The 24,135-nt window shown below is 38.0% G+C and overlaps 1 protein-coding gene and 1 long non-coding RNA gene across 2 annotated transcripts; one reads left to right on the top strand and one right to left on the bottom strand.

Annotated features, from left to right (window-relative positions):
- Positions 1-363: 363 nt before the first annotated feature.
- rfx7b (regulatory factor X7b) lies at positions 364-18,558 on the bottom strand. Its single transcript, XM_028036024.1, has 10 exons — positions 18,163-18,558; positions 15,113-15,146; positions 11,777-11,862; positions 11,394-11,432; positions 11,175-11,297; positions 10,979-11,095; positions 10,077-10,161; positions 9,785-9,992; positions 8,758-9,053; positions 364-8,080 (listed from the first exon to the last, which is right to left on the bottom strand). The coding sequence occupies exons 1-10, from the start codon at positions 18,288-18,290 to the stop codon at positions 4,820-4,822; spliced, it is 4,377 nt and encodes a 1,458-aa protein (XP_027891825.1). The 5' UTR covers positions 18,291-18,558; the 3' UTR covers positions 364-4,819.
- A 1-nt stretch (position 18,559) lies between these two features.
- Positions 18,560-23,714, top strand: LOC114155893 (uncharacterized). The gene is made up of 3 exons (XR_003597863.1): positions 18,560-18,681; positions 19,249-19,367; positions 23,175-23,714. It is a non-coding gene; the product is annotated as an uncharacterized LOC114155893 (long non-coding RNA).
- The last annotated feature ends 421 nt before the right edge of the window (positions 23,715-24,135 follow it).

Genomic DNA, 24,135 nt, shown 5'->3' with positions numbered 1-24,135 from the left:
GTTTCAAGATAGTTTAAAAAGCTGAATGAATGTCCTAAAATCAAAGTTTTTTCTACATTTTTCAGTATTGCTTTAATAAAAGATTAATTCAATTTAAAGCTTTTTACTTTTTTGTCCGTATTTTGCATAAAATGACTTTATGCAAAATATAACAACAAAGTTTGTGTTTTTAGAAAGCAATAATAAAATATATAATTTCAAAATATATTAATATAATTTTGGCATAGGTTACGCAAGTGATGAAGTAACTGACAATCAGAATGTTTTACAGACTTGTATTTCCCTTTATTGAAAATTCAAGTTGTATTTATAGCCTTTTAAGCCTCAAATTTTAAATAATCACCACATAAACAGACACCAACATTCTTTAAAAAAGTTTATTGGCTTTTAAAACCACTTTAAAAATCTCACCAGTGAGTACTTTCCATTGAAAAAGAAACAACGCGTTCGCAATATTAACAAGCTGCTGTACATTAAGCAGAACACCAGACAACAACACAGAGGAGGGTTGATTTTTTTTTTCTTCTTCCACTGGTAGAAACAGACACGATAGTCAAACAGGTTCGGGTCAGTAAAAGGTAAAGAGTCAAGAGTCACTGCTTGATGGAGCTGCTGTAATCATAAAGAGGCGGATTTCCTTCATTTAAAGTCAAATATCAGTGCCATGTTGTTAAAGAAGGTAATTAAGAGAAAACATGTTTCTTCACAAATGCATTTATCAAAATAGGAAAATGTCAAATTGAAAAAAACTCCAGAAAAACATTAACTTAGTAAACAGCACAGTCACACATAATAAAAATAATAATAATCATAATAATAATAATAAAAAAATGTAAAGTAACTCATGAAACTAGCACTGCCAGTCTGGTTAACAGAACCTGCCTACATCACAGAAGACAGTGGTTACCAAGAATATACAACAGAAGTCATCACACATGCGTGTATACAATCATTTATCAACATAATGAGCATGTAGGTTTTAAAAGGTTATTCTAGCTTTTTTCCCCCCCTCAATGCTTTGTATTCTCATGTATGAGAATGAGTAAGAAACGTGTATCTCACTGAGATTAATGCACATTTTGCTACAAGACAATTAGTCATTTTCTGACAATCCACTTATTTTCCTTACTCATCTTGTCATAAAAATATTTTTCTTTCCTTTTATTCTTTTTCTAAGCGGGCACCCATCATAATTTATTATTTTTGTCCATAAAGGTGTAACAAAGCCATGTGTCGTAAAAATTTAGTGCAATAACGTGAACCTCCAAAGTTTGTTGAAACTTTTTTTTTGTTGTTTTTTTTTTCCTCCAGTGTCTGCTGACAAACTTTGAGCACAATGTCACAGAGAAGTCTGCAACCAGCTAACAGTATCACAACTTTTTTTTTTTCTTAATATACCATGCTAATGATCCTGCTCACAGCACACATCACTTCTGCAACTGCAGAGACCTATTTATCTTTGAGTATAAAAACCAAAAATAATAATAAAAATAGTCAAATAAAATCAGCAAGCGAGACCAGACAGCATTACTGTTACAACACACTGAGCCAGAAATGTAACACACAACATACAGTATCTTGCCAACTATAAATCTGTTAAGCTTCTTTTTTTCTTTTCGATGGCACATACTTAGCTAAGATAATGGCCATAATATAGTGTCTGGATACACCAAATCTCTATGTATCTATCGTATTTACAGATGGAGCTTAAACATGACTTTTACAACATTGACAATATAGCCAAAAAACTGAAGCAAGCATCCTACTGTATCACAGAGCCTACCTGGCTAGTAGTGATGGTTTCAACATGCTTTCAGGTCCATGGTTACCTATAAAACATAGGACAGTGACCATTTCACTATTTTACAAACTGTACAGAAAATTCAACTTAAGCCTTAACTCTTAAATTTCTGATGCTGCCCCACTATCCTGTTGTGTTGTAGATGCTAAACGCGGAGTGTTTCTGTGTGGAATAATCTCTTACGATTCTTGAAACGGATCGTCTTTGGCATGAAAATGAGGCCTGGATCTGCACAAACATTATTTCCGTGAAGCTCATGCAAGAACCTGTTGGTCCTCCTGGTTTGCAAAACCTTCTCCATGCCGTTGAAATTCTCTAGCCTGGGAGTGCAAAAAAACTAAAAACATCTCACAATTGAAAGGACAGCGTGGCAATTTTTGTTTTCACCAATAAGGTTGTCGCCAATACCTTGGATACCAATGGAGTTGGTTCTTCGGTTCAAACCCACCAATTCATCGCTTCTTTTCCATAAACAAATCAGTCCACACGTAATTCTTTGCATATCCGTTCATTTCTGTTGCTAGTGAAGGGTTTTTATGAATTATTGAAATGCTCATAGAAATCTCAGCCTATTTCCATTTATTTTATTTCTGATTCCTGTTTGGACCTTAGTAAACATCGCATATGAAACTTAGTAAACATCGCAACAAACATGACCCCTGATCGAACTAAAATGACTAAAGGTTTGTTTCAAATACAGTAACCTTTTCCAGGAACAGTGCATTTTTATGGGACCATTTTTTAACCCTCATCATTTCCACTGCAGGAACCAGAACTAAATCCAACCGTCAGGGCCGTTTTCTGGGAATTCACCCCAGAAAACGGCCCTGGTAGCAGGGTAGCTCTTTTGGTGAAAATTCATGATGTAGCTTTGTGGCGAGAGAGTCCTAAACATTTCAGATATGTTTTTTATTCTCCAAGCATTTTAGTCACTTATTAGTGTGCACATAATTGACATAAACAGCACAGATTTTCATTATACTGTCAAAATGTATGCAACAAACAGCTGGGTTAATGTACCGTAAATGGTTCCAGGAAATTAAATTCTGGGGAGAAGGAGGCTAAGAAGAGTTAACTTTACTTTCAACCACCTCCTACTGGAACATAGTATTTAATACAGTCACAAAACTGAATCAACAGTCGGACTATAAAGGCGCATTCTGATTGTTTTCTCCCAGAATCAAATTTTCTATAGGACTATTTTTTCTTCTAATTCACCCTAGCCATTTCTGGAATGCATTTCCAATGTGAGAGTCCAAATCAGTGCAGTTCAAGCATATTGCGCATGCTGACAGTGAGTGGTTATGTCCTACTGTTGACCAAGATCTTATTCAGAAGCTGAATGTGAGACAGGCGCTCCTGTTGCAAAAATAATAGCAACAGGAACTTTTATTTCTGCTGATTTTCAGTAATTTCTGCAAATGTTGAAACTAAAGCTATATTAAAATCACTTCTAATGTAACATTTTAAATTTCATAGAAACTTAATAATTTAAGCCTGAGAAACATGTTGTAGATGGCCTTGAGCAACGCCTCATTACTTAAATTGAAATGTGTTAATCTTCCAGAAGGCTTGTAGCTGTCTTTATTTTTGCAGAATAGCTTAAAAGGGCTAAAACACTAAAATAGTCCCGTGGCAAGAAGGATCGTTTTGAAATAGCTTTAAAATGGGCCCAGAAAACAACACTGACTCCTGAAAAATGTTCCTGAAGTCAAAAGGAGCTTTTAAATTGTTACATTTCAGCCATTCTGGACGTCATTTAGATAAACAACACGGTTTTGCACCTTACAACACCCATTGCACCCCACATACAGCCAGGGTAATATAAAAGGTTCCAGGTAGGAAAGGGTTCAGGGTGGCATACTGAAACGCAGCTTAAGCAATAGTATTTTTCGCTGTTACATAACCAAATACAAACTATAAGGAGATCATGGAAAATCACTTCAACTCTTCAGTTGTCAAATTGGGTATGAAATGCCCTCCTAGCAGGTACAAATTGGTACCAATGGCTGGTACGAAATGCCACCAACAGCTCCATTTCATTCCCAAGAAACATCTAAAAAGACTTATGAAAAATGGAAATGAGCAGCACCCGTCTATCTTGTAACAATGCAAAACAAGAACAGAGAAAGGAACTTAAAACATGAGAGTAACAGCTGCCATGAAAGGATGAAGCTCTGGATATCTTAACATTATACTATATACAGTTCATCTAACAATGGCGTAAGGCCTTAAACTTTGGGAATAAGGCAGCCAAGTTGTTGAATTTTTTCAATAAATACTCCACAAAGTGGCCTGCATCTCCATCTTCTTCCTAATGACCCACAAACTCCCTTTTTTTGAAGATAATAAACAGTACATGAAGTATAGGCATTGAGAGGTTTCACACATGAATCAGTTTTTCACTGATGTTGGTTTATGATAAAAATATAAAGATTATGTCAGAAATTCAGCACCTGGCAGCTTAAGATGCTGCCCTTTTTATATTTTTTTGATATGGCAGGCAAATGTACTACAACTTTTATGTGCATATACCACGCACGATAACCAATATTGTCTCCATTTGGTTGAACTTGAACTGCACACGTTAAAAGGAGAATATGTTTTTCTTTATCGGTGAAGTCTCGTGTGCCAGATTTGCAAAGCATTTCCTATTCCTTTGTTGTTCGTAAAGTATAAATATTGCATTAATAAAGATTACCCTTTAAAACGCACATATCTGCTCTTTGTTAGTTGGTGCATGCTGCCACAGAGTGTTCGCACCCTTCTCTTGAAATGCTAACATTTTAGACTCAGATGAGGGAGAAAAGTGAGCAAAATACTGAAATATTGTTGACAAATGATGAGTGAGGGAAGAAAGGTGGCGGGAGATTGCTCTGGTAAACATGGCACTTTGAACAGAACAAATGGCCAAAGTCCAGACAAACTCCGACAAACTATGGGTTAAAAACAGATATATTACATGTGCACCAAACTGAACAAACAGAGAACATAAATCATACAGAGTAGAAGAGAACGTTAACCCAGCATCTCCACGGTAGTAGGCTGGTCTTTGCTCTCTAGCCACTCAAAACCAGAATTCACAGTATCACTGCATATCTGCTGGAAAAGTGGGTCGTTCTTTAGTTCTTCCAGTGTCGAGTCTTCGTACTGCTCCTGCTGCTGATTGGGGTCAAACAGCAAGTTGGCGTCCAACGTGTTAAGGTCAGTGATGCTACTGGACAGATCTGAGGTCAGTCTGATGTCATTGGAGAAGTCGGACGCCACTGCGTTGAGCTCCGAGGCGACCTGACCCACCAGTTGGGAGCTGGGATTGAGTCCGTCCTCGCCCAGCAAGTCCTTGACAGTGTTGTTGAAATCGAGCTGCTGCTGTTCATCCTCCGCCTCCTGCTGCTGCTGCTGTGTGCTCTGGAGGAGAAGCTGCGGTTGTGTCTGCGCGGGATCTTCTCGGAGCTGCTGCTGCTGCTGGTGCTGGTCTTGCTCACTGGGACCTGCTTGTGCTTGAGTGTCCCCAGCTGTGAGGTAGCCATGCTGCTGGAGCTCGAAGGCAGCAGGGCTGGAGCTGACAGGCAGCTGATTCTGGGACGCGGTTCCTCCCGAGAAGCTCGGAGCCGTCTCTAGAATCTGGGTGAGGTTCATGCGGGCCGTGTAATTAGAGGGGAGGTTGTTGATGCCCAGACCACGGACGGAGTCGTCTCCGTCTGCTTCCATCTTACTGAGGAGGACGCTGGTGATCTTGGCGGTGTTACTCTGACCCTGCACAGGCAGCATCTCGCTCTGCATCATGATGTTCAGAGGTACAGACTGGCTGCGCTGCACCATGCTGTGCACAGAACTGACAGTCTGGCTGTTGGACAGGATGCTGAGCACCTCCGAGGTTATGGGGGAGTTAAAGGGTGAGACCACGGCTTGAGTCGTTGTTGTGGTGCTCGTGGTGGTGGCTGGAGGGTTGGTATTACCACTGACGTTCCTCTGCCGCACGGCGGGACTAACACTGCGGCAGCGGAAAGTGTTGGACGCAGTTGAGGCGGAAGCCTTGTTATCTAGCGGTGCAGGTACGGCAAAACTCTCCTGCTTGGTGGGAGTCGTTACACCACTTGCCTGCTGCTGCTGCACTGGAGAAATTGGAGTAATGCGTCCAAAGTGAGCGCCGTCCTGGCTCGCCTGAGACTGGAACGACTGGCCAGGAATTGCAAATGCGTGAGGTTTGCGAAACTGATCGTCCACCAGGTCTTGGTAGCTTGGCAGAATCCCGATGCTGTGGTTAGACAGAGGTCCGGCAGAGTTACTGTTGTAACGGTTGTTGATCCACTCCAGCTTGGCCTTGTCAGGGTGCGTTGCCATGGGCCTTTGCATGGGTTTGACAGGGCTGCTGGAGACGATACTCGCATCATGATATCCCGTGATGCTCGAATTTATGGGAGTGAAAGCAAAAGGGTTCCTGCACTCCACGGGGCTCGGCGGCACGCTGCTGCTGCAGTTGGACAGCGGCGTGCTAATTGGGGTGTGCCGGCCCATTGCTCCATCTATGGGGGTGACGGGAGCCATTCGGGAGCAGGGGCTCTCTCGGGTCAGGCTGTGCGCGAGCGTCATCTCAGAAGTGGGAGTTGGCGTCGGGGTGGGTGTCGGAGTCGGGGTGGGGGTCTGAACCGGGGTGGTGCTGCTGTGAGTCGAGTGGTAGAAGGTCGAACTGGTTTGATGGGCGGCAAGGATAGAGCCCTGACCGCCGGCCGACTGACCCTGCAACCCGGACACATCAACACAGTTCCCAAAGAGGCCCTTCAGTTTCATCTGCTCCTCCATCTGGACCAGCTCTTCCACAATGCTATCCTGCGTCATGTCGTCATCGTTGAACGAGAAGTAGTCCATGTTCGGCTGAGAACTGGCAAAGTCGACCATCTGCGTGAGGGTGAGCTGGCCCGAGGCATCGGACGGTTGAGCCATCATGGAGAGCTGGTCAGTGGGAGCCTGTTTGTGTTCTGCTGGTATCTGCTGAGGCTCCCAGATTGTGCTCTTTAAATCGCTCACAGAGGCTTCGTGTGGTCCTGAGTTGGCCGTAACGGCACGAGGGTCCCCGGTGATCTGCTGCAGTAGCGTGTGGTCGGACGCGTTGCTTCCTGCTGGTCCAGCAGAGGGATCCACAGCGATGGAATGGTCCTCGTGTTTTGAATCTTGCTGTTTCGCGGCAGTCTGCGTCCCCTCGGTGTGCGTGAGAGGTGCGTCTGTAAGTGCAAGGATCTGTGTGGGCCCCAACGCCGTGTGTTTGGCAATCCCTTTGCAGGGGGCACTCTCTGGTCTCGCAGGGGTTCCTGGTCTAGGAATTCTCTTCATTGCAGTGTTCAACCCAGGTTTGGGATTGTCAATGACAGCAACCGGTTGCTGGGAGATAAACACCCTCTTGACAGGAATAACGTGGGATTCCCCCGCTGCACGCTTCCTGGGGCTCTTGGCATCTAGGCAGGCATCCTTAGATGTGAGAGTAACAGCGGACGAGCCGTTGGACGACGTGTTGCCATTGAAGTTCTGATTATCAACAGTCAAGTACAAAGTACTGTCATGGCAGTTACTGTTATTGCTGTCCTGAGTCCCAGATGCAGAGCTGGGAGGGGAGGCGGAGTCACTCTTTGTCCGCAACCCTTTCTCTGGTCCTGGGGAACATTTAACCAAAAAGCTTGGCTCACTTGCAGCTCTGAATTTGACCATTTTCTCCTCTTTGGCTCCTCCTACATGTTTCTCTGTCCCAGACAAGGAATTATTGTCACTTCCAGCGTCCGACAACCCTTTGGCGTCCGCAGAGAGGGTTGGGGTCAATGTTGCAGCAGGTTTGACTGCAGGAGACTGGGGAGCTGCCGAATTCCCGCTCTGGGACAGCTGGGAATCGTCCAAAGCAGCTGCGACGCTCACACCGGCAGAGGCTGGTCGCACACTGCTGTTACTGCTGCTGCTGGGGGCCAGAGCAATAGCCGTCATCTTCACCACGTTGACAGAGCTGACGTGGGGAGAGGGCATCACGGTCTTTATGGGGCTGTTGGTGATGAGCAGCGTGGGTGGGGAGCGCAGGGTTATGGCACTCGTGGCAGAGGGCTTGGGAAGGATTTGGGCATACCGCGTGCCATGTCGTGCCAGTCTGTCTCCCACGGGACTTGCTGGGACATTCTGGGGTGTCTTGGGAGACTGTTTGAGAGACTGAGTGACAACCTGGAAGTTTACAGGCAACACTTTTCCTTCCGCTGTCCCCACAGGGCTCGGTGAGGTCATCAACTGCCTGTTTCTCTGTACCTGAGGAACAAAACACCATTTATTGGTACACTTATACACATAAACCACATCTCTGGAGTAGGGCTGTAACGATTCATCAAATGATTTGAGTGCTTTGATTCATAAAACTCCTTTAGGCTTCATTAAATGATGTTTTACTATGTAGTGCACAGTATTCCTGCACGATGATTATCGGTGTTGCACAACGCTTTCATTTCTGACAAGCTTGTCACTATGGAGTGCACTGCAAAAACACCACGTCTTCCCAAGTATTTTGGGTCTAGTTTCTAGTGCAAATATCTTAGAACACTTAAAATGAGACAAACTAACTAAAAAGTAACTTTTCAGCAAGATTTAGCCAGCTGTTTTTAAGGAATTGATGAAAAAGTACTAGTTCCATTGGCAGGTTATTTCACTTATATAATGGAAAACATTTCTTGTTAATGAGATAATCTGCCAATGGAACTAGCACTTTTTCATCAATATATAGGAATTATTTACTTAAAACAAGCCTCTATGTCTTGATAAAAAGTTACTTTTGAGTTGATTTTGTCTCATTTCAAGTGTACTAAGATATTTGCACTAGAAACCAGACTCAAAATACTTGGTAAGATTTGGTGTTTTTGCAGTGTGATGACTAAAATAATCGCAGTCCTACTCTGGAGATAAGAAAATGGAGAAAAAGTCAGGACATGTACCGGGACTGGGCTGGGGACGGCTGCTACTACGATTCCTATGGTTGGCTGAGGGGACAGCAGAGCAGGACTGCCACAGGGGATGGTGGGTCCGGGTGTACTGGCCTCTGTCCGCTTCACCTGCGTCTCACTGGGCAGTGGTGAGTGAAGCTTCTGCTCTTGCTGCTTCTTCTGGATTTTGCGCTGCAGTTGCTGCTTTGCGTCAACAGAGGGCGATGCCAGAGTCTTCACTTGGGGCTGGAAAGAGTTTGCCTCAGCAGTGGGAACAAATGCAGAGGCTGGAGTTGGGGTCTTCATTCCTGTCAAGGCAAGAACAGTTCAAGAAGAATCTATAGAGATCAGACACATTACGCATGTCAAAATTACATTTTCAGAAATTTGCTGAATGTTTTCCACACTTCTGTCTCTGTTCATTTACTGTCTGAACTGCTTCAAGTAAATAAAACCTGACTTTAATCTCAAAATTCCGACTTTTTTCACAAAATTTAGAATTTAAACTCTAAAAATTCTACTTCTGTGTCAATCAGTAAATCTCAAAATTCAAAACAAAATAACCAAATTTCTTAGGTATATGTCAATTATGTTGATGATATGTGGAAATAGCCACATATTATACATATACTGAAGATAAATAGATTAACTACTGTAAAAAAGTTTACTGTTGATGTTTGGAAGAGTTATAAATTTGGTGCCAAAGTAAAAAACAAGTCAGATTTTGGATATGTGTGCTGTTGTTAAAGTAACACTTGATTATTACAGTAAAAATGTATATTTGCCTGACTCTTTCAATAATAATATTATCTGCTTTATTTGTGTTTTTGTTGCAGATAATAATGGAGTAGGATGTATTCATAGCAAAAAGAAAACATCTGTTTATCTGTAAATTGCTTTAAAAATATTGTGCATACAACAGCAAACATATGAAGTTATTAAAAGAACGTAAACCAGTCAGTCCGCTTTTTTTCTAGCATCGGCAGAGTGAGCGTCCAACACACACAAACAGATCCGATCCCTGCAGCGGGTATTCTACCTGTGGGTGTTCCAGTCATAACAGTGAGAGCAGCCATGGACTTTGTACCAATGTAGTGACTGTTGAGCAGGAAGCGAGCCAGGTCCTCCACGCTGTCAAACTGACGGCTCAGCACCTTCTGAGCCCACTCACACACCAGCCCGCAGGCCGCGGATCTCATCTCATCCTCGGCGCTGGGAGACTGACCTGTTGACTCCATCAGCTCACACTGTCCAAACAGCAGCAGAGCCGGTTTAGGAATACTGAAATGGTTTAGTAAGGTTTGAGTGAAGCGAGATTTGCTGCAACTCACCCCGTCACCAGATTTCTGCAGATCCAGGTTGGGTAGGGATGGCATGTGAACAAAAGCTTTCTTTCTTAACCCGCTGTAGCAGTATGTGCGAAGGAGTTAAGGCTTCAGAACAAGAGTCGGATCCAAACCGAGGATGATTCTCTAATTATCTTGGCATCAGGAACCAAAGTTCCCAGGTTGTCACAAACTTGAAACCACTTTGAAATGCAGGGGGCATGCACAGGGAGAACATGCAAACTCCATGCAGAAAGACCTTGGGCCGGGAATCGAACCCAGGACCTTCAGTTGGTCATTTCTGCAGTTGGTGGCAACAGTGCTACCAACTGTGCCACTGTGCAGCCTTATATATATATATATATATATATATATATATATATATATACAGTACAGACCAAAAGTTTGGACACACTTTCTCATTGAATTCAATGAGAAAGTGTGTCCAAACTTTTGGTCTGTACTGTACGTATATATATATACATATACATACACACACACATATATATATATATATTATGTAGAACAAATAAATAAAATAAATATTTTATTTGTTTTGATAAATAAATAACATATTTTATTTGATCAAATAAAATAGGACATTTTATTGGTAATATTGGTATTTTATCAATATTGAAGAATTATTGACTTAAAACAAGATCTTACAACTTGCTGAAAAGTTGCTAGTTTGTCTCTTTTCAAGTGTAATAAGATATCTGCAACACAAAGTAAATCAAAAATACTAGGTAAGATTTTGTGTTTTTGCAGAGTACTGATCACTGTAAGAAATCTGGAAAGAAGAATACTGCTAATTATAGCAATTAACTTTACAAAATCTGGAACTGGACATCTGCAATAAATAAACATTTATTCAGTGTTTGAACACATTGATTTCATTGTAAGGATATTTGGATTTTCCCCTCATGCCCAGACGACGGGCCTTCATGTTGGGAAAGACATTCTTCATGATCTTCCCAAAGTCTGCTGCACTCAGTGGATTGTAGCCAAGATTGTCACAATAGCTCCTGAACAAAACCAGATTGTTTTTACATCACTTCTCATTAAAACTAAATACATTTTCTGCGTATCTCTCGCTTCACCCACTTGTATTCGTCGTACACCTCTTGCTTGGGGAGGGACGTCTCCGGGTGCTCTTCTAGGTGATTGCGTATCCAGTTGAATGCATACATCTGTTGAGTACGGCTCGACGACATGGAACTCTGATCACTGAAAAGGGGCCAAAACAAAAGAGAAATCTGGTGAGTGCGCCGAGTCCTGGACTGCTCCGCATCATTTTTCTTGCGAATACAGAAACTGTAATACCATAATCCAGCAGTAGAGGACCCCCTCTCATTCCCAGTCCAAATGGGCAGAATTTGGGGGTCGGAGTGATGAATAGATATGGGGAAACAAATGACACACAGACAGCTAGGTATAGAGCAGGAATCCATAGATATTTCAGTGTTTTGGTTCATACTGATAATCAAAAATGATGCAGCAAAAAAGGTAAAAAATAAATAAATAAATGTGGCGAATAGGAAATAAAGCTGCCATTAAACTTGTTCAGCTTGATTTTAGCCAGTGAACAGGGATTTTAATAGCTGGCAGAAGTGACACACAGTTCAAGAATGTAAAAGAAATTAATAAAAAGGTTTTCCTGTGAGGAAGAAGCAAAGCGTTAAACTTTAGTTTGTTGTGTTTCCTACCTTTTATCATTGCCACTGCTGGGACCAGAAGGCAACTTAAGGTAGAGGTAGAGCTTTTCGATGTCTGTAAACTTCTCAACATCTTGCTGTAAAAAAACAACACAAAGGAGAGATTGTTTAAATAAACATGGCATAAAAAATAATTTATTACCATTTAATTTGCTTATAAATTCTTACAGAACCTGGAGAAGTGTGGAGCATTTAAAATTTAGAGTATTTGTATTTCCAGATTTTTATTGTCTAAATTTTGTCCTTCCATTCGTCCTTCATTCTCTGTGTCCTTCCTCCCTTCCTCAGATACTTCCTTTCCCTTTTTTCCACCTTTCATTCTGTCCTTCAACTTGTCCAATCTTCCTTCCTCTATCCTTATTTTTAATTATCTCCTCTTTCCTTCATTCCTTTGTCCTTTAATCGTTTCTTCTTTTTCCTGTGTCCTGCATTCCTGTATTATGTTCCTTTCTTTCTTCCTTCTACCATTGCTTCCTTCCTTATGTTCTTCATCGTGTCCTTTCTTTCTTTCCTTCTTTCTTTCTTGTGTCCTTCTTAACTTAATTATCTCTTCCCTCCTTTCCTTCCTTTCTTCCATTTTTCTTTTTCTTCCTTATGTCCCTCAATTTTTCCTCTTTTGTCCCTTCTTTCCTTCCCTATGCTCTTCATTGTGTCCTTCCTTCATTTCTCTTTTTTATTGTGTCCTTCCTAGTTCAATTATCTCTTTCCTTCCTCCATTCTGTGTTTCATTTTTCTTCCTTATATCACTAAATCTTTCCTTCCTTATGTCATCCATTGTGTTCTTCCTTCCTTCCTTTCTTAATTGTGACCTTCCTAACTCAAATTTCTCTTTGATTCCTTCCCTCCCTCCTTCCTTCCGTCCTTCAATCTATCCTTCTTTCTTTTCTTGTGTCTTTTCTTTCTTTCTTTTTCTCTGATTGTATATTAGAAGCATAGCGAACTGGAAAAGTCCGTTTTTCCGTAAACATTGGTTTATTTACCTCTGTTCAGAACGTTCAATTTAGTGCGTTATGTTTATATAGATGCAAATCAAAATAAATGTCATCTAAAATAAAACAGGCTCAATTATTACATCTCATCAGTTTCAAACAATCTAATTATAAACACAGATTCAAATCTGGTTTGATCTAAAGTATATTACAGCGCAGTCAAATTAAATAACCAAACTAACTGGTAAAAAGTGATCTATTTAAGTAAATGCCAAGGCGATTCTAAGGCAAATTTACTGTGAATATAGCAGCTAGCTGCTTTAGTGTTTAAATATCAGCGATATAAAAATACTCAAGATTGCAGAACCATCTGAGTGCTCCGACTGGCCTTCTGCTGAATTTCTAAGAATGGATTAATATCGCGTCTCACTCGTCTGTTTGCCTTTTTGTTGCCATGAGAACCCAAATGAACGAGTCGTCAGCCAATCAGACGCCACTGAAAACGGCGTTTACTACGAGTCGCACATCCTGTTTGGAAACGACAGCGGGCCTCGGTTACAAATTACCAAAACAAAAGGCTTCAGCGGCAGTTTTAAAAGTTTAAGTTTGTGGGAGAAACTTAAACTTTTATTTTTAATTCAACCAGTGAAAAACATTGAAATATTTCTGAATGTATGAAGCAATATTCCTGGAAATATCTCTTAAAATTATCTTAAAGGGAACAAAGAAATATTTACTGGATTATGTTTGAAAAGATCCACACTGTTAATGTTTTACTTCTGACAAAGTATTTTCAGTATACAAAGAATAAAGAATGGACAGATAGAAGTAAAAGAGGATACAACAATACAAAGAAGGAAGGAAAAACAGAAAGAAGACAAGTAGGACACAAAGGTTAAGGGAAAAAATAAGGAAATGAAAAACAGGAAAAAGGAAGAACGTAAGGGAGAGAGGAAGCAAAGGAAGGACACAAAGATGGAAGGTGGGAAGAAAGGATACAAGAAATAAAGAACGCAAGGAAGAAGGGAAGAACATAAATAAGGAAAGAGGGAAAACAAAAGGAAAGAAAGTAAGGACACAAAGATTAGGATAAAGTCTGAAATTCAAACTTGTTTTTTTAAAACCTGGTTTTCTTTTCTCCATTTTCTCTCCAGACAACAAAAAAAACATCAGATTAAATAATTTTCCAGACTGTGTCGGAACCATGTTTCTTCCACTTCTGAAAAAAACATGAATGCATTCATATATTAGAGATGTTTTATTTATTTTAGGCCGGGAAACAAAAGACAGAATCCGCCTCTTCCACGTCTCGTTTTATAATCGCGTCATTCGGATCTCGTTTGATGTTTTCGCATCAGAGGAGCCAAGCGGTGGATCAGGTTTTAGGAGCAACAGAACGGAGGGCTGCCAAACTCTACGCATATCGGTCGAAATTAAAATACTTTCTATTTTATTTGTGTGACAAAAAATAGACAAAGCGTGATCACATCGCTTTGATGTCACCGTTGCCGCCTTGTAGAGAAAAACATCTGTGATTCACTTCAGCTGCAACAAATCCAAGCCTAAATGTTGACAAATAGAGCCAGCAGAGGAGAAACGTGTTGCTTTTTCTGATTAGAAAATCTAAAAATAAACCTGCAAACGTTCATAAATAAATATGCAGGAACAGAAAGCATCAAATACTTTCAAATAAAAATATCTTGTATACAATGTATAAAATATATTTGAAGATTTATACATCTAAAAAGCGTATATATTTGTAAAATACTGCAAAACCAATTTAATAAGTTAATACAAAACATTAATACATAAACTCTATTTATTTATTCAAATAAATCTGATTAAATAATGAAGTAAAGTTTAAATTTTATTAAATGTTCCGTAAGATTTAAAATAAAATGTAATTTTTTAAATTTGATTTAAAGAAGTAAAATGTATTTATGTAAATGTATTTTAGGAATGTTAGAACAGAGGGCTGCCAAACTCTGCACACATAGGTTGAAATTAAAATACTTCTGTTATTATTATTATTAATTATTAATGTATTAATTTTGTATTTATTCAAATAAATAATTAATTATTTACTGGAATACAAAAATAAAATATTTATTTGAATAAATAAATAAATAAATGTGTTATTTGAATAAAGAAATGAATTTATTCATTTGAATAATTACATTTATTATAAATAAAATTTCTTTGAATTAGATTTTTTAATAAAATAAAAATAATAGTTATAATAATAATTAAAATTAAAAACAAATTTCAGTAAGTTAGCTTATTTGAAAAATTACAATAAACAACATGTTAGGGTTAGTATAATATAATGTAATATTTGATGTAAAATGATGAGATATTAAAGGGAAAAAAACATATAGTTGGCGATCCAGTAACTTACCAATATGCTGTCCACTTTTGATTGTACAGATTTGCTACAATGAGAAAGAAAACAATATCAGAACAATTTGCATCACAATCACATTAATTTACTACAATAGTTCATGTATCTCTTCTTCTTTGCTCTTTTGTAAACATTTTCTTATTCCTTCTAGCTTTGAATGCAGTGAAGCTGTCCTCGATGATGTGTAACTATGGCAACAGGTTATTGTTTTTACAAATGAGAGCAGCTAACTAGCATCTCAGATGCCCAAGTGATACCTAAACGAGACTGTCTTGGGTCAGAGGCCTCTTCGGAGTTGTTGCAAGACTGACTGCTACTGGAGATCCCTCCTGGCTACAGCTTCACCATTTATGACGACTCTGAAGATGTTTGGATGACATGAACTACGACAACATTTAGATTCCTTTTGGAAATTTTTAATTGAATTGAAATCGACTTTGAGGATTTAAAGTTTTGAATGGAGCTGCTGAAAAACTTTATTAGAGACAAGATCAAAATTAAGAGGAGCAGTGAGAACATCAGGATATTGGAAAAGTTAGAAAAAAGAAAGAAAAATTGGGTATAAACTGTATATATGATATGGGACATATCTCAATATGTCACATTATTTTACCGGTGTGTTGCTTTTTCTGTTTGAAAACAAACAGAGTTATAACATGTTATAAATATTTTAATTTTTGATGTAAATGCCACAACATTGGCCACAATGGTGATTTTCTGTGTGGTTATCATACTGAATGAACCTTAATCCAACAAAACATAATCAAAAAAACAGTAAAAGCTCAGAAATTACTATAAATAACACTAATATTTGCTATGTGTTGTATTTTAAAAACAACAAATGCACCTTGAATGTAAAAATTTAAGGATTTATAAATTATTATATTCTCCAATCCTCAGAGGAACTGATGACTTTTTTTGGGTGAATATAATTTTTTTTAAATCTGCACAATGGATATCAAAAACTGCTTTGCAAATAGGAAGTTATTTTATTGCTTTCATTCATCAAAGGATGATGAATATTTAAAGAAAATGAAAGGCAACATAATATGGGTGGGCAATATGGATTTAGGACTTAATCACGATATTTTGTGGTGCTATTGTGATAACAATAAGGATTATGATAAAAAAGAAAAACAACTTATTACTTGTTTTTATAGGTAACTGAAAGGCTGTGACTGCATGACACAGCCTTTATATCGCCACAAATATTGTTCTTGAAAAAATATTTCTATTTACAATCAGCATTTTCACTACACCACTTACTTAAAAAGTGATTTATATCAGTAAACTGCACAGAATAACTGCATTTAATCAGGTTTTGTGTAATGGATGCTTTCGGGAAACAAACAGTTTAGAAAATAACAAAAATAAAATTTCTGATCATAACACAAAACAAAAACCAAACAGTTTTGGTTTGTTTCCTATTTAACATCAATAAGTGAAATTTATCTTGACAATAAACTTAAATTCTTATAAGAAATTTCTCACAATAAATGATAAACAATATGATAAACAACACAATATTGTATTGTTTATCTAAGAACAGCAACAACAACAAATCTTTTTTCATACTAGGAACCCAGTTAAATGATAAACGATTTATCATGTAGTTTATAAATTTATAATCGAGATGAATTTCTTATTACGATAATTTTAATTTACTGTTGCCAATATATCCCAGTTGATGATGTTTAAACCCCCAACATTGTCTGTTTTGTTAGTTTTACTATTTTTTCCACTGTTTGTTCACTAAAAGCATCAATAAATATAAATAAACCGGAAAATATAATTAAACGCAGTTCCGATTTGCAATTTAGTAATAATAAATCACATTTTTGATGTGACTGGTGTTCTATGGAAGCATATTGCAAATGGAAATGTTTTTCAAGAGCAGGTTTTTGGGTTTTGGAGGCTATAATTTTTGTAACACAAAGTTGCAGCCATACAGTTACTTAAAACAGTAACAATAAATACTTCCTATATATGGTCACTTTTATCGTTGTCACAATTAGGGGACTTTTGATAAATCCACCAACCAATAAATCGGTCCCAGTTTTCTTAATTTTAGGAGTATGGTGATAGGCTGATAATATCCACCAATCAGCTAGATGATAAATTGTCCCAAAGGTTATTTCGATAAACGATAATATTGTTGTTTTGAGACCATTTTCAAGTAATATAATGGTAATGTCATAAATAATGCAAGAACACATTCTCAGAGATCAATAAACTTTAAATTGAAATGAACATTTAACACTTAACTAGAAGACATTTTAAATATCCAAAATAAATAAAAAACACAACAGAAACAGCTTATAAAATCTCTCTAAATAAAATTGTCCTTCAATTAGTTGAGACCAGCCTATCAGACTGAAGATTTTTTTCAATAAATCATGCAAAAGGAAATTATTGAACTCATGCGATTAATTGATTTATTGCTTATTGCAGCAAGCGGTGCACCCCTAATCATCACGATCAACTTTAAATCCATATCGCCCTTCCCTACCTTAAACTATCACATTGTTTATTACCTACTTACTGAATTAAATGTATATATAAACATATATAGGGTTTGTTTTTAAAATCATCCTATTTGGGTATTCAGATGTTGCACAGCAGAAATCAGGCTAAACATGTTTAAAGCTGATAATTACATGTATAATGTGCAGGCATGTGTGCAGCGTGGTGAAAATCAGAGTGAGTCCGAGTCTGTGCAGCATTCTGCTGTGACACCTGTCATCATCCTGAGCATCAGCACCACCGGTGGGGTTGGTGTCATCTATTATAACATGGCCTCCTATGGCTCCATGCTAATGATCAGAGCTGCTACCTGCCCGTCTCTACCGTCTCATTACCGCATCACCCCGAACCCGGACACCGTCTCCGGATCCCTGCATGCGTGTTCCGGTGAAGAAACCGAGGCTAGCTCGGGGAAACGCGTGTTATTCTCGGCCGCTTTGTGCAGATCACTGCCTCCCTACCTCTACCCTGGTCAGAGACGATGGTTGTGAGGCTAGCTTTTGATGGATCAGCACCATCCTTACCAAATTGAATTCTTTATTTTGAACTGCAACGCGTTGGCCTCGGGCCCTTGGAGTCCTGGCACCAGCGCTGGAAGAGAGCCTAATCCCGAGGCAGGCTTCTGACCAGGTTGTTGTTGATCATCAGCCATCGCGACGGTGGGGTGGTGGGGGAGCTTTAACAAGTAGGCCTCATCCCCCGGCTGTGCACTGCACCCGGACCCACCGCTGCCGGAGCGGCTCAGTCAGCTAGGACAGCCCCGCCGGACCCAGCGCAGAGCATGGCTACAAAAACACTGTGATAGGACCCCTCACGAAACCAAAAAAAAAAAAAAAAACAAGGAAAAAACACCAGCCGGGCATACAAAAGGCATTTCGCAGAGGTGTCTCCGCTGCTGCAAAATAGCACGCCTGCAGCAGCCAGCAAGCAGCTACAGACGGGGCTGGCTGCGTCAAGCTGCACGCAAAAACCCGCACGCAAGAGCGGACATACGTCCTGAAAGTAGAACAGGACTCTAACAATCAACTGCACGCACACTTAAGGTGAGTTCAAGAAATATTTTTACGTCTAGTTATATGATATCTTATTGTTTTTCCAAACTAGACACCAGAGGGTACCCAAAAGATTTTACTCAAGTAAGAGTAGCATCATGTCAATATATTTTTTTAAATTCAAGTAAAAGTAACAAATTACACATGTAGAGTAAAAAATAAGGTAATTAGAGTACTGAGTAATATCTATAACTTACATAATCAAACGAACCAAAATATAAAGTTATGTGGAAATATTGGTAAGACCAAAAAGCTATTAATTTATATTAATAACACAATTATAAAACAACAAAATCAGGCAAAAGAAAGAAAATGCTTGCGTTTCTTTCGAGGTAACCATTGGGAGTTGAAGAAGACAGTTATTTCAAACATATTAGCCATTATCAGTTTGATAGAGTAGATTTATTTGGATTCTTTCTCTTTGTTTTTGAAGTGAAGAGTTTTTTTTGTAATATGATGAACATATATGTAGCTTTACATAAACACATTAAGCTATTTTTGCCCCTGTAACTTTGAATACACCCTGGATCATGATCATAATCTTGTGTTTTATTTTAGCAAGTTTCAGCCAGGAAGTTGCAGCGCTGTCGTGCCTAGCTTGACGTCCTGCAGTTCCGCTGTCAGCCAGACGTGGCGCTGCTGCAGGAAGCTGCTTGATCAGATAGTGACAATGACGGGTAAACAGTCGGGATGATATCATTACGCCATAAACACGGGCAGCTATAGCCATTTATGTTGATCCCGGTATCTGCCTATGCCTCTGATTAGGATTATTCACTAGTAAAACTGATCAGACTGAAATTAAAAACGGAAGCTGCTTTTGCAGGTATATATTCTAAAACTGTCTTTGCTCATCAAACTGATTAATCTGTTTTTTCATCCGATTGAAATCTGCGTCTCAGTTCTTGAAGAAAAAGAGTAATCCGAAAAATTATTCTGATTTTAGACAATCTGCCCGAGATCTAAACATAATGCTCATTATTTACATGTTAACAGATCTAAAATAGACGTGATTTAGTCGCGTCAGTTAAATTGCAACGACTTTCACCACAAAAATGCTGGAAAATGACATGTGCGCAGTTGTAGTGTTGATAAACGTGAATCATTTTTAAAAGAATGAAGGCGCCAGGTCATAAAAACAAACCCTAATAAATAAATAAAGGTTTATTCAGAGACCTCCCTTGTGCTGCCATCTGTTGATGGAAACGGGTACTGCTACACCACTCTGCCAAGTCTTCAAACGAGATACAGCAACAAACAATGAGTACGTGGAGAACACATGAATGGAAAACATTTATGAGGAGTTTTTCCCAGAGGATGAAATAAAATTCTCAACAAAATAAGAAAATAATGGGCATGACTCCATTAGATTTGTTTCTGCTGATCCTGGCTTGTCCCCTTCAAAGTTTGTAGTTTGGCACAAATATGCTACTGATTATAGGGCTAAAAAGCCTAAAGATAAGTCTGCTGCGTGCCATAATATATAATGAAAGTAATAAAAATAAAACACAAAAGAGAGTCTAAAAAAGAAAATGAGAAATTAGACAAAAAGGAAAACAAGTTCAGTCTTTCAAACTGTTTGGTCAAGTAAATTATTAATATGCAAATCCTGCAATAACATATTTAAAGTGTTTGAAATAGCTGCTAATTGTAGCCTCACAAACAAGGACTAAGCAAATATTTTTGTCACAGATTAGAATTGAAAATGATTAAATCAAGTGACAGTTTTAAACATTTTTCAATATGCTGTGTGTCATCTGAGACATTTTATGTATAAAAACAAACGTAATGAACGATCGTAAAGAATTATGCACTACTTCTGGGAAAGGATGGAAGGAATGTCTTTTTTTTAAACATTTCTGATAAATACAAATGTCAAAAGTATGTGTAATTATTTTCAAAACTACAAATTAATGCTTAGAATAAACACATTTCACCACATTTACAGCTCTAAGGTGAGTTCATTATCCAATGAATCTGAAATATGTCATGTTTTCCACCATTTCCAGTACTATAGTTGTCTATAATAATGTGCTGTTGGAATGAGGGAAGTTTAATGATTATTTGTTCTGTTTTGTTGATATTAAAGTAAAATATATATGCATTACATTATAAACTGGTGGGCTTTGGTCTGATATATTAAATTGGTAATTTGTGAACATTGTCAGTGGAGAATTTAAAGAATAGTTGGTTGGTGAATTACATTCATTAGTGTTTAGTACGTACAGAAAGGGGCTCAGTACACACCTATGTTGTACTCCAACTTTAATGGTGAGTGCATTAAAGTAACATTAGAAAAGACTTTAAGTTTGTCACTGAGCATTTTGGGTAAATGCCAGTGTTTACTAGAGTCAATCATTTTTGTGCAGCTTAAAGAGAGCTCCTTAAATCATGTTATAGTTTTTTGTTGTTATCTTTTTGCCTCAGTGACTACAATATCCAGAATATTTTTTATTTATTCTACATAGAATCAAAGGGTACATAAAAATAATGAGTCACTGTTGGGCTGCAAAAACGTTTCCTTTACAATAATTAAATAAATACAATCCTTTGTAATAATACTGAGCAAAAAATATTAAGAGTAAATTTTTAAAGTAAGTTATTTGGGTGTATTGCTTGCGTTTGAACTCATTTATTTTTTGTAAAATGCAAAAGTAAATAGAAAAAATGTTGAGCTGAGAATAAACTAGGAGGAAAAGTTTACACATGTCAAACATCAGGTGTGCTGTGTATTTTATTCTGCTTTTGGTCTTTTACATAGCAACATTACAATTTTTTTTGAGTAGTATTAATTTTTTTTATCATTCTGGACAGTCATTTTAAAAAAGTGTCTGTGGTTTATTGAACATCCAAAGGGTTATTTGTTAATGTGCTCATCTCTTTACAACACACCTGCATATATTACATCTGTCCAAGTTTCACATCAAGCGGAGAATGTGAACGGTGCTACCTCATCTAAACAAGAACAAAATGTTGTTTTTCCTTGTTAGTCGTTTTCTCGCTTCATCTTTGACCTCCAGTCGGTGGCTATTCTGGACTGATTTGTTTTACTGTCAATCTTCTGTCACTTCTGATTTATTGTGGAAGGGCTTATGAACACCGTTTTTGCCCTTGCTCATTCCTTCAAATGTCAAGATTCACACAACACTTCTTCCAACCAGACAGCCACTTTTTTTATTACACAGAATGCATTTCTGAATTGCTTAGTAATTTGTTAACAGCTAGAAAAATGAACGTCCTTTCATTTTGCCGATTCTTTTTTATTTCCCTTAAGAAATTTTCTTAATGAGCATTTAAGTATTTAATTTGAAATATAATAATAGGGTTTAGAGAACTATGGTTTAATAAAAACATGTCTTACAATATCACTCCTATCTGGATATATTGTACAAAATGCATCAAACATTCATCAAATAGTGCTTTTGAAACCGCATTTTAACCCCCAAATTAATAGGTAAATACAGTAGATAAATAATATGCAAGTAAGACATATGAAAAAAAAAAGAAAGTTGTAATGGGAAAATAGTTAAAAAAGGTCAAAACAATGCAAACGACTGCAAATGACAGTGGAAACATACAGTATACAATGATAAATTCAGTTATTCTGAAGAAACAAAACTGTTAACTATCCATCCATCCATCCATCCATTTTCTGTGCACCCTTGTCCCTAATGGGGTCGGGAGGGTTGCTGGTGCCCATCTCCAGCTACGTTCCAGGCGGGAGGCGGGGTTCACCCTGGACAGGTCGCCAGTCTGTCGCAGGGCAAACTGTTAACTATTTGTTTAATATTGTAAATTTATTGCAAAAATAGATTTTTTATATGCAAATATACATTTTAACACCAGAAAAAACTACTTTAGTGGTAAGTTTCATGGCTGTGTCCTTTATTTAGATATATTTTCTTGTGCTTTTAATAAATCTTTAAACATAACTTATACACTGTAAAAAAAAAAAGTGTCTGATTTAAGGTAAAATGCTGGCAGGTGTGGTTACAATATAAATCCACATTTATATGGTAAAATTCTGTGTTGCCATAATTTTACCGTATAAATACGGTAATAATATAATAATAATAAATACAGCCATAATTTTGCTGTATAAATACATTAAAATATGTATTTATATGGTAAGATTCTGTGTTGCCATAGTTTTATCGTATAAATACGGTAAAATGTGTACGGATTTATATGGTGACCACAGCTGCCAGTATTTTCACTGTAGTCCTATTATACATTCAGTTTCTGGAGCTTGTCCCTATTTTGTGATTCATAGTGACTAAAAAAAAAGCAAAACTTTTGACTTTCATATGTGAACCACACAAAACAAGATATAAAAGTCAAAGACCAAACTATGATATCTGATCTGCATTAAGCAGAAATAGCAGAACAACACTGGACGTGTCTGGGACAGTCATGGCGACCCAACCAGTCATCCAGGATCCAGTGTCCGACCTGAAGTTGTAAGTTTTTTTTTTTCTTTGTAGTTGGTGTATGTGGGACGGCTGGGTCACTGCAGCGAAGAAGTCGGTGAGTCTGGCTCTCACGTGCGGCCGTAGCCAGTCCAATCCTCTTACAGCCTCCCCCTCTTCCCCCAGCAGTCGGGCCAGACTATGAGATCGGCTTGCTGAGTCCAGGTCTTATCCTGAAGATGCCGCAGATCCTCGGCACAGAGTCACGCCAGCATGCATCAGAAACCACAGCCAACCCATTTACCTGAGCACACACTTCACACGCTGTGCTGACTTTAAGATGCATCCACTTTCATTGAGTTTTGTTTTATTGTTTGAATATCTGTAAGCAAAAACACATCAACTGGTCAACGCATTCATCTAAATGCATGTCACCTTCTTTTTCTTATTAAAATATAATGCTAAAAACATTTTAGTTATACACTAAGGGAATGGAGCTCTTTAAGTTCGTCAAGCGTTATTTATTCACACTTGTTTAACATGACAACTTAAGCTGAGTATATTCACTTGAATAAACTTGACTGGACTACTTGAAACAAATAAACAATTTTTTTTTAAAGTTGGATTGCCTGTTTTGTTTTTTCAGTGTATTTCCAGCAAAATACTTAAATGCTCATTTTAAAAAAAAACTTAAGGGAAATAAAAAAGAGCGGAAAATGAATCAAAAGTTAGTTTAACTATTATATTCCTAAGAGACTAAAAAATAAACATGATTTCTCAGGTTTTGTTGTCAGTATTTTTCTTTTCTTTTTTTTACTTTATCTTTTATTCAGTTACAAGGCTGATTTCCAAGTACACTTGAAGAGTACTGATAACTTGTCTAACAGTATAATATATACTGCTCAAAAAAATAAAGGGAACACTTTAAGTGTTAAAGACCTGTTTAAGTGTTCCCTTTATTTTTTTGAGCAGTGTATATATATTTATATACTTAAACTTAATTACTTAGTACACTAATGTTTCACTGGAGTAATAT

The sequence above is a fragment of the Xiphophorus couchianus genome, chromosome 2 (assembly GCF_001444195.1).
Source record: "Xiphophorus couchianus chromosome 2, X_couchianus-1.0, whole genome shotgun sequence".
NCBI lineage: Eukaryota > Metazoa > Chordata > Actinopteri > Cyprinodontiformes > Poeciliidae > Xiphophorus > Xiphophorus couchianus.
The sequence above is the reverse complement of the archived record's forward strand: the minus strand, read 5'-3'. Positions and strand labels throughout refer to the sequence as shown.

Excerpts from the sequence above, each read along its gene's own strand:
- rfx7b (XM_028036024.1), bottom strand. The coding sequence starts at position 18,290 with ATGGCTGATGATCAACAACAACCTGGTCAGAAGCCTGCCTCGGGATTA. Across the intron at positions 11,433-11,776 it reads AGCAGTGGCAATGATAAAAG|GACTGGGAATGAGAGGGGGT; the intron begins GTAGGAAACACA and ends TCTGCCCATTTG. Across the intron at positions 10,162-10,978 it reads GGCATGAGGGGAAAATCCAA|ATACTGCTACAGCGGGTTAA; the intron begins ATATCCTTACAA and ends ACTCCTTCGCAC.